At 32.5% G+C, this 11,993-nt stretch overlaps 1 protein-coding gene across 1 annotated transcript; it reads right to left on the bottom strand.

Annotated features, from left to right (window-relative positions):
• Nucleotides 1-4,604: 4,604 nt before the first annotated feature.
• Nucleotides 4,605-11,779, bottom strand: LOC134685239 (uncharacterized). Its single transcript, XM_063544764.1, has 6 exons — nt 11,613-11,779; nt 9,648-9,772; nt 7,846-7,960; nt 7,029-7,162; nt 6,445-6,521; nt 4,605-5,062 (listed from the first exon to the last, which is right to left on the bottom strand). The coding sequence occupies exons 1-6, from the start codon at nt 11,670-11,672 to the stop codon at nt 4,947-4,949; spliced, it is 627 nt and encodes a 208-aa protein (XP_063400834.1). The 5' UTR covers nt 11,673-11,779; the 3' UTR covers nt 4,605-4,946.
• Nucleotides 11,780-11,993: the final 214 nt, after the last annotated feature.

The raw sequence follows: 11,993 nt of genomic DNA, 5'->3' as shown, positions 1-11,993 counted from the left end.
GTAAGGTGTACATGTCTAGCTGACAGGTGTCATCTGACCTTGACTCATTTTCATGGTTCAGTGGTCAAAGTTAAGTTTTTGAGTTTTGGTCTATTTTTCTAATACTTCATGCATTAGGTCAACTATATTTGGAGTATGGAAATATTTTAAGATCTATATGTCTGTTACGCAGGTTTTATTTGACCTTGACCTCATTTTCAAGGCTTATTGCTCAGTGTTAAGTTCTTGTATTTTGGTTTGTTTTTCTGAATTTATACGCAATAAGTCAACTATATTTGTTGTATTGAAGAATTGTTAGCTGTACATGTCAGCCTGGCATGGTTCATCTGACCTTGACCTCATTTTCATGGTTCATTGAATATTTTTTTCTTGGTTAATGTTGAGATTATGTGACAGTTGTAATAAAGCTTTTTATTGGACCATAGATGAATTATCACGTAGTGATTGGTTAAACGCCGTCACGTGGTGACCCCCTATGAGACTGTATGGGGTAAGAAAGTTTCATATTGGATCATGACGTCATCTATTAATGTTGTGTTTCATTGTTTATTTTTCAACAAAATGCCGCAGAAAAGGTCCAGCGTCCGATAAATTGGTTATACAGTTAACTACTGACCCCCTACGGATCCATAGAGGGTGAATAAAATTAATAGGGGACCCGCCCTCACCCCCTAAGGATTTTACTAACCCTCTATGGGTCCGTATGGGGTCAGTAGCGAACCATATAACTTACAATATTTGGTCTATCAACATAATATCTAGATTAGTAAAGAAGGCGAGACATTTCAGCGTGTGCACTCTTGTTTAAAAGCCAACGATGTATAAGAAACAAAGAAATTAAAGAGCTATAGGACCAAAATGAACCTAAAAAAAACCTGCCAAAGGGAGTTGAAACCTTAATTTATAATTTTATAAAGGGACAGTATAAATGTGTAAGAGAAAAAATAGTTAAGAAAAATGATTCCATTTCACACAGTGAAAATAACACTTTATTTACCCATTCTGGATTTACTTTCATCAGGAATTTTCTGAAACCAAACAAATGAAATCCAAGAATGGACAAGAGAAAAACACTTGAAAAGCTTTACGAACAAATTGAACCAAATATAAAATGTCAAATTTATGTATTAAATGGTAAGGTCAACTATGTCTGTGGGAGTTGGGACCTTGGTTTCTTAATAATTTCTTAATTGATCAACAGAGAACACATGTTTATAAGATAATCTTCATCTGGTTGGCTGATGTTTGAAAATCAGAAAATATCAGATTTCTTCAATCCATGAAAAATTATTGAATCCACAGTAATTCAAATCATGGCATTCTTTTCTGGATGTATGGTTTCACTGAAGTCTGATATAATATGTACATAATAGAATAAAAGAGTACAAACATACTGAAAAAATATTGGTGGCCACAACAGCCAACATCAACATTTCCACTTACAAGTGACCCGATCGAGTTACATGACCTCATAAAATAAGATCTGTTTTGATTGCCAATGAAACAACTCTCAATCAAAGAAAAAATGAGAAGTAAGCAACTGTATTGTCTTCAACAATGAGCAAAACTATACCAAATAGCAAGCTATAAAAGACCACAAAATTAATACTAATGTAGAACAATTCAAAGGAGAAAACTAAAGGCCTGATCTATGTAAAAATCAATCATTCTGTGAGTAGAGCATTGCAGTACATAGTCCCCTTCCAATTAAAAGTTTATGCAATGTATTATAACAAAATTCTTATTTGATCTATTTAAAAATTGTCATGAAGTATACTATATAACAAATATTCAGGTAAATATCTTCAACCATGACAAAAAACATTTGTTAAAAACGGATTATTTAAGTGAATTATCTATGTCCAAGGACCATAACTCTGCACAAAATCATCAGATGGGAACACAATTCCAAAATGATCTGTACCTTGTCAACAATTAAACTATACACCAATTTTCAAATCAATATCTTCAAGCATGACCAAAAAAAGTGCAGAAAACTGATTATTTGAGAAAAAATTTCAAGGTCAAAGGACCATAACTGCACAAAAATCATAAGACCATACCAAAATTCAACTTTGAACTGTAACTCGTCATGATCAAACTATACCAATTATCAAATCACTATCTTCAAACATAAAGATAATATGTTGAAAACAGATTTACCAGACCGATGGTTTGACATACAGATGAACTGAGTGGAAATCTAAAGTCGGTAGTGGGCTAATATTAAAGCAAAAAATAAATATATACACAATACAGAATCAAACGACAACCACTGAATTACTGACTCACGACTTTGGACTGGCAAGTACAGATTGTGTTGGGAGTTAAAACATGTTTCTCTTTGAATTTGAAGATAGGTTATAGGTCCACTACAGTTTTCTTGTATAACTTGACGACTCGTGGCATTGGTCTCTTTCTTAGTGATGAACATTGTGTGTTTCCAGTTGGGTAAGTTCAATGAGAAGTAGGTCAACTAAATAAGTTCCATACAGGTAACTTTCAATAAAAGATGTACTCATCTGATAATGTAAAATAACGAAAATACTGATCTATGCGGAAAATTCTAAACAGAAAGTCATGAAGTAAAAGGCAAAATCAAAATCTCAAACGAATTGATAGTAACTGTCATATTCCTGGTTTGGAACAGGAATTTTCTCTTGTTTCAAAACTGGTGGATTGAACTTGGTTTTATAGCTAAACCATACAGTCCACTGAACATAGAAAATAATTAGAGAGGAGCATCTGTGTACTATGGACACATTCAAGTTTTAATTGCTCTCACATCAAAGTATAACTATCCATGCACATCTTTTCAGACATATCAAATAATGCGTTAACTGTCCATAGGGAACATGTGTATTTAAGTGTCAAATTGATCTTCAAGCACAGGAATCGGAAGTTCTATCAATAAAATTCTGTAAATAATCATGTTGACTATCGAAGCTCTATTGATAGCCGACTTTATTATTTACAGAATTTTATTGATAGAACTTCCGATTCCTGTGCTTCAAGTGAGCTGAAGGACAAACACACATTAAAAGAGGGACGAAAGATACCAAAGGGACAGTCAAACTCATAAATCTAAAACAAACTGACAACGCCATGGCTAAAAATGAAAAAAGACTAGTACACATGACACAACATAGAAAACTAAAGAATAAACAACACAAACCCCACCAAAAACTAGGGGTGATCTCAGGTGCTCTGGAAGGGTAAGCAGATCCTGCTCCACATGCGGCACATTTCAATTTCATGAAAGGGAAGGGGATTAATTGTAGTTACGACGTAAGGAACATATCTGATATCATTTGTGAAACGGTTATTCCATAACAGTCAACCAACTCATGATGGCGTCCGTAAAAGTTACGAAGGGATGATTTTAACTTTACCATTAGGAACTCTTGGTTTAATAGCTTCCTTGTGAGCAGTAACCCTCTATCAAGAAAATCATGATAGGAAATGCAAGCACGGGAATATCGTATCAATTGGGAGATATATACCCCATATGCAGGTGCTGCTGGAATGTTGCTACTTAGAAATGGAAAATTCACAATTGGAAAGCTGAAATCATCTCTTTTGTCGTAAAGTTTTTCTTCAATAATAGATATGGCAACATTTTTAACTACTTAAAACTAGACATCAAGACAAGGCTCACCTGTTTTGAGCATAACTAATACATCTTATTGCTATTTGTCCACAATTACTGGACGTCACACAAGTTTCTAACCACTTAAAACTAGGCATCAAGACAAGGCTCACCTGTTTTGAGCATAACTAATACATCTTATTGCTATTTGTCCACAATTACTGGACGTCACACAGGTTTCTAACAACTTAAAACTAGGCATCAAGACAAGGCTCACCTGTTTTGAGCATAACTAATACACCTTATTGCTATTTGTCCACAATTACTGGACGTCACACAGGTTTCTAACCACTTAAAACTAGGCATCAAGACATCGCTCACCTGTTTTGAGCATAACTAATACACCTTATTGCTATTTGTCCACAATTACTGGACATCACACAGGTTTCTAACCACTTAAAACTTGGCATCAAGACAAGGCTCACCTGTTTTGAGCATAACTAATACACCTTATTGCTATTTGTCCACAATTACTGGACGTCACACAGGTTTCTAACCACTTAAAACTAGGCATCAAGACAAGGCTCACCTGTTTTGAGCATAACTAATACACCTTATTGCTATTTGTTCGCCATTACTGGACGTCACACAAGTTTCTGTACAAATTTCATGTCATTATACAAAATATCTGACAGCACAATGAAAAAGTGATTGTTGTATGACGTCAATGGTTTAAACGGGATCAATGCTGAGGTCAGCCGGGATGAGCCTTCAGGTGTATGCTGCATGTATAAGGAAGTGGATGTTAGTGGACTATAATTAGTTCTTATGGAAAAGTGGCACAGAATGTTACTTTTAAACAAATCAGAATCGCCTTATATAATATGGTATGACATTTTGATCATTGTTGAAGATCATAAAGTGACCTTTAGTTACATCAACATCATTTGGTAGTCTTATAGCAATCATATTACATTTCTCTTTAAATTTAAAATATGTGAAAATATAAATCTAATAAATGAATCAAATTTTTAAATGGCTGAGTTACACAGAATTTTTCTTAAACAATGTTGAATGATCTATAATGAACATGTAAATAGATGAAAACATAAAATGTAAAAATTGGAAAATAAATTAAAACACTTCCATATTTCAATGGGAGGTGCATAATCTCAACGTGCATAACTTTTCAGGTTGAATACTGTAGTTGAATGTTGATCATGTTGATTTCACAGAATCTGTCTTTTGTTAATTTTGCAGATCAATTCTCAAGTTATTGAGGAAACAATGTTCAAGCAGTTTCATAAAGTAGGTGAACAATGAGTTTTCAAAACAATTTCTATTTGAACACAATAATTTAATTCCAATCATTTTCATCAGATTCACAACTGTCACTGTCGTCATTTTTACTGGATTTCTTAAAACCAAAGACTGTCTTTTTAGTTTTATCTTCCTGTGTACACTGTATTACACCTGAAAATAAAGATATAAATGCATGATATCTGAGCATATATGCAAGCTACACCACTGCAAAACAAGGATTATTCAAGTTAATGTTTAGATCAACTAAAGGTGACAAACAAATGGTAAGTCTCTGATATTTGGCAAGCAGTTGGGTCATACCAATCCATTGAGATATTTGGCAAGCAGTTGAGTCAAACCAATCCATTGAGATATTTAGCAAGCAGTTGTGGCATACCAATCCATTGAGATATTAGGCCCAAACCATGGTCAATGAATGGCATTTAAAATTGAGAATGGAAATAGGGAATGTGTCAAAGAGACAACAACCCGACCAAATAAAAAACAACAGCAGAAGGTCACCAACAGGTCTTCAATGTAGCGAGAAATTCCCACACCCGGAGGCGTCCTTCAGCTGGCCCCTAAACAAATATATACTAGTTCAGTGATAATGAACGCCATACTAATTTCCAAATTGTACACAAGAAACTAATAAAAATTTATTACAATTCTAACAAAGGCCAGAGGCTCCTGACTTGGAACAGGCGCAAAAATGCGGCGGGGTTAAACATGTTTGTGAGATCTCAACCCTCCCCCTATACCTCTAACCAATGTAGAAAAATAAACGCATAACAATACGCACATTAAAATTCAGTTCAAGAGAAGTCCGAGTCTGATGTCAAAAGATGTAACCAAAGAAAATAAACAAAATGACAATAATACATAAATAACAACAGACTACTAGCAGTTAACTGACATGCCAGCTCCAGACTTCAATTAAACTGACTGAAAGATTATGATTTCATCATATGAACATCAGGCACAATCCTTCCCGTTAGGGGTTTAGTATCATACCATCATAGCATGTTTTACATGTTACATAGGCAAGACATATCACTATAATGTTAACAACTTTATGCTCTTTTAATTCTGAATGAATTTTCAAACATGCTTTTACTATCATATTTAAACTAGCTCTTAAAGTACTACATTCAAAAGAAAAAAAAGGGACTTAAATATGCTGACATAAAAATCTAACATTTTCAATATTCATCTACATTCAAATAATTATTGCGATGTAAAACAATTTTAATATGGTAGTTTTTTTCCAAAAAAATTAACAAAACTAATACAATAATTGAGATATGAGCAAAAGTAATAATGAATTGGGTTACCCTCTAACAACAAGTTAAAATTAGTGCATACTTCTATGCATACCAAAAAATGCTCTTTCAAACCTTTGATGCTTGGATTACTGTGTGTTAATCGCCTTAAGATTTTTATTTTTATCATTTGTTTAATATTAATGTATATAATACATGTCACCACCTTTTATTCATATCTTATGGAAGACTAAATAAGTGGAAGACTCAAATCTGCATTAGAAATTTTACCTGATATGCCTAATAGGCCTTCTAGTGTACTTGTTTGGAAATCATCTGTGTTGCCCAACTCTTCAAAACCTGTAATCCTGTAGGAAAATATGTGTTGAAAGTTATCTTACTAAATGTATTCTAGAAAAACATTATAAGCAAATGCAATTTGATAAAATACATGCATCATGCCTAATTCTTAAGTGAATATTATGCATTTTAATTGAGTGATTGCTGTAAATGGCGAATGCTTGTACAATAAAAAAACATGTACTATTTTTCCCCTTTACAAATATGTTACAATTCAGTGGTAATCATCCTGAAACAATAAAAAAGCAAAGAAAAGTTCAATAAATTTTAACAATTTTTCTGTGTTTTTAGTACGTGACCTTTTGTCTTTGACTCATTGACCTTAATATCAATAGATTTCTTCCTCTAGTGAGGAGATCAAAAAAGTTTATCTGACTTTTATGCATATATCTTGAAACAAAAAATACCAGTATGTGTTATTCACATTTGAAAATCTTAAATATATTAAAGTCTTAAATATATTAAAGTCTTTGTTTCATTGACAAAAAAATCTGTTTAAACATTATTATACATACTTGTCAACAACCTGTCCATTTATAAAGCAGAAGACAGCTGGCAATGTTCTAATCTTTAGTTTTTCAACGAAAAACTTGCAAATATCAACATTGATCTTGGCAAACTTTGTCTCAAAATGTTTGATAGCAAGTGCCTGAAAAAGAAGATAGTTATATATTACAGTTTATTCCAATAGTGTTGTCATATACCCACTAAGGTAACATCTATTGAAAGCACTGAGTGTGGCCTCCCTTTGGTTTTTTCCAGAAACAGAAATAGACAGAATCCACAGGCACTCATCTCTGAAAAAGTTTACCTATGATGCCATCTCATATTTAGGTATATCATTAATATTTTTCACATCAAAGGTTTTAAAAAATGAGTTAAATGACTTCACAATATATGTTTTTATGTATATTTTTTTATCAAACATATGAAAAAAAATTGTGTGTTTACCAGCTCAAAACATTGAAATTTCATTAGTGAACAAACCTCTCACCCTGAATAAAGGGAAAAAAATCATTGTGAAAAAAAGCAGAGATTCTATCTTGTCAACAGGACAATTAAAAAGTTTTGGATCCAGGATAATTTTTTTTTAATAAAATCAACCTATACACATACACATGTACATGTACTTTAACTGATCTCAGACATGAGTACCATTGTCATATTGTAATAAAAAAATAAAATAATTTGTACGAAATCATTGCAATAATTATTGATATACATGTACTACTTTTTTTACCAATCTTGGCTTTAAAAATAAATTGAAAATTTACTAATCACAGATGAAGTCGTGTTTTTGCACACTTAAAGCAACTACAAGTTACAACATACTTCTAAGTGTGTATCCATTATGTTACATCTTCTAAAATCTGAATGATAAAAATGAACGATACATTTCTTTTCTGTTGTGGTGAGGTCTAAAAACTTCTTCTCTTCTGTTATTTCTCTGGAAAAAAAGATATATTGGTACAAGGTCTTCTTAAATACAGATATGCATGATACATGTGTTTATGCAAAAAGGACAATTCTGTTACAATTTGTATACAATGGAACAAAGTATATATATATATATACCTGAATCTAAAAATGCCTGCACTCTGTATATATGTATTTCACAATCTAACTTAGAAATTGATATTTCTTTTCACTTGAAATGATATTTTTTAAACTTAAAAATCTCATCTATCAACTTTTACATGTATTACTCTTATAACTTTTGCAATCTTTGCAAGGAAACACTGACTGTCAGAAATTGGATGTTTTCAAGAATAAATCCGAAACAAGAGGCTGTCACAACGACAGCAAACCAGATTTATTAACATTTATTTGTGTCCTGGCAATATCACAAGAACCATTGATTGGTGAAAGTGAAAATCGTCAATATCAAATTTGACCTCTATTTTGTCATCAGTATCAACATATTAAAATTTGAAAAGCTTAGATTGAATGGTTCGTGAGTAATTGCAACAACATGAATGGAAACACCATTTTACAATCTTTCAAGAACCATAACTCCTGAACGGTAAAAGTCAAAATCGTCATTATTGAAGTTGACCTCTATTTTGTCATCAGTAACAACATATTAAAATTTGAAAAACTTTGGTTGAATGGTTCATTAGAAAATGCACGGACACGACTGGAAACACCATTTTTCAATCTTTCAAGAACCATAACTCCTGAACGGTAAAAGTCAAAATCGTCTTTATTGAACTTGACCTATATCAGTAACAACATATTAAAATTTGGCCAGCTTTGGTAGAACAGTTTATGCGTAAATGCACGGACACGACTGGAAACGCCATTTTACGATCTTTCAAGAACCATAACTACTGAACGGTAAAAGTCAAAATTATCATTATTGAACTTGACCTCTATTTTGTCATCAGTAACAACATATTAGAATTTAAAAAGCTTTGGTTGAATGGTTCATGAGAAATTGCACGGACATGACTGGAAACACCATTTTTCAATCTTTCAATAACCATAACTCTTGAACGGTAAAAGTCAAAATTGTCATTATTGAACTTGACCTCCATTTTGTCACCAGTAACAACATATTAAAATTTGGGAAGCTTTGGTGGAACAGTTCATGCATAAATGCACGGACACGACTGGAAACGCCATTTTTCAATCTTTCAAGAACCATAACTCCTGAACGGTAAAAGTCAAAATCACCATTATTGAACTTGACCTTCATTTAGTTGTCAGTAAGACCGGCCGCCTGCCGAGCATCCCCAAATCAATCACCGACATTTTTGTCACAAAAATCCGGTTAAAAATTGAAAATCCTTATTATTTTCATGAGTGGAAATTGTGTAAGCAGATTAGATTTTTAATTAGTGAAAACCCTGAACATATCTTAATATATATTCAAATGTTCAATATTTTTGACGCATAAAATTTAATTGAAGGCATATTCATTTCAGAGGGGGCAGGACCTCTTTTGGGACGTCAGAATCAGTTGCTTTAAGCTCGGGATTCATGATTTTTTCTTCTTCAAATTTTGAAGTCAGACTATATTTTTTTTCAATCCAGGACCTCTGGATTTCATGTTTTCAAGCCCAGGATTTTGGGATCAGGAACCCTCCACCCCACCCCCACTCCTTTAGGTTTGTATGTTATATTATCCTTACGTATATTGCCCATGTTGTTTTTCTTTCATTTCATTAAGATTAACAGCATGTTTTTTCAACATATCAAGACGTGCTTCTCTTATATAGGCAGGAATTTCTGCATTTTCTAGTTCATCCAGCAGTTCCTGAAAAAAACAATAGACTTTATTTCACTGCATACGATAATTGGACATGCAAAGAAATTGTAGAAGCCAATTAAATAGTACACATTATGGTATATATATCATAGTCTGTCCGTCTATATTACCCATGTTGCCAATCTCAAGACTTAGTGCAAAATTCAAAATTTGTTTTAACAAATTCTCATGAAATTTTAACATATCAAATTTATTCATTAGGATTGCCTTAATGAAAAATCAGACCTTTAACATGGAGTAGACTCCTGGGAACTTGTGTGCTATGTACATATGAACTTCGTTTAAATTGATATAAATAATTTAAAAAAAATATTCTGTAGAATAACATATATTATATACAAAATTTTATAGTTTCCTAATACAATGTAGGCTATTTGCCAATTCCCGTAATTGACCCTGTATTTAGAGATCCCTCTTTCTGTTGTCTTTCTTATAGGGGACATTAATTTTCATTTATAATGGAGAGCTAGCAGAACAAGCAAATTTACCTGTGCCTAATGTGAGTAATCTTTAAGGTTTTCAAAACTTTTAATTACATTAATTTGTTGTCATGGTTGTTAATCTAAATACTTTTGACATCAGAAATTATTTTTTAATAAAAATTAGTTAAACCGCTGGTACATCAATTCATCATACTTTGCATTGGCAAAAGCCAATTTTGTCCGATATGGAACCAGTCTACGATTGACAAAGGGAAGTAATTTGTTTTAAAAGTGTGCAATAACAGAATCAAATCGGTAATTGGCAAATGGACTATTTTGGTGCATAATGATAAAAGTAGACTTTTCTTTTTACAATAAAAAATCAACTGACTTTGACAAATCAAACAATTTCCAAAATTAACAGCAAGGATAATTGTTTGAGACCTCTGACAAATCCTGATGAAATTAACCCAATTTGATGCTAACAATATCAGGCGTCTGAGGTATCAGGTCCGTTCTCGCCTCTGTAAAAACTGTTAAAATGTAGAAAAATAAAGGTTGGCAGGTAGGTGAACCTTACATAAATGAAGAGATAAACGAAAAATGAAGAGATTAAAGCCCGATTTATATAATTCCATGGGTCTCAGTTGGCTCCAGAAGCGACAAAGCAGCGCATCTATTTTGGGTGGGCAAATATCCACTTTTTGATATGAGACAAGCTCTGACGTCCTACGGCCCCAGCTTGTCTGGCAAAACAGCCGTCAGAGTAATCTCGAATTGCACAAAATAAAACTTTGACTGAATCCCACTTTATTTAGAAAGATTTGTTTTTTAACAATACACTATCCAAAACATGATTAAAATTTATTCAACACAAAAAAATATTTTGAGACAAAGACAACAAATATACCTTTAAGAAAACACTTGCCAAAATTTGATTACAAAGTTATTAAACACAAAACCAATTAACAGACTTTGGGTGCGAAGATGTAGGATGTGAAAGTTAAAAGGGGCGATCATTAGTGGGCAAGAACGTGAATTGACGGAACAGACCTGGATTCGATGTCTGACGGTATAAAAGCATAAAAAGGGAATTCATAACCTCTTACATGTATATTTGTCAATTATTTACAGCTTGTGTTGTCAAATTGACCGTTACAATGTCTAATCAAATCAGTTTAATTTTTTTTTTACAGATATTTCAAAATGAGTTCAGAGAAAACATAAAAGAATTATTTGTTAAATCATAATTATTATCTCTGTGACCATAACAATGATGGTCTTCCCCTAGAAACACAGATCTTCTCGAATATTCTATACAAACAAATGTAAATGAAATTAAAGGAGCAGACTTATCATAATAATAATAAGGCCTAAATTCTTTTTCATGTTATAAGGAATCAAACCTCTTCTGCTAAAGCCTCATCATTCAAAATTTCCTCAGCTCTAGAACTTGTTGTCGCCATTTTCTGTAATATAAACAATCTATAATCAAGATCTTAGGAACGTTATATGAAACACATTTTTGACAAGCACTAACTTGTTCCGAAATTGAAAGTAGAACTAAATTTAAAAGATTTTGAGGAACGGACACGAAAAATAATATACGTCGTCCCTGTAGACATCTCGTCCCTTTTCTTTGCTAGTCGAAATGTTAAATTTTAGGTCATTTTTGAAATATACCTGAGTCCTCATATTAATCTCAGATTGTGAAAGAAAAAATGGGATAACAGTTGTACGATTTCAGATTTTTAAAATAAAATATAAATATTTGAACAATATCTTTT

This window comes from Mytilus trossulus, chromosome 9 (assembly GCF_036588685.1).
Source record: "Mytilus trossulus isolate FHL-02 chromosome 9, PNRI_Mtr1.1.1.hap1, whole genome shotgun sequence".
NCBI lineage: Eukaryota > Metazoa > Mollusca > Bivalvia > Mytilida > Mytilidae > Mytilus > Mytilus trossulus.
The sequence above is the reverse complement of the archived record's forward strand: the minus strand, read 5'-3'. Positions and strand labels throughout refer to the sequence as shown.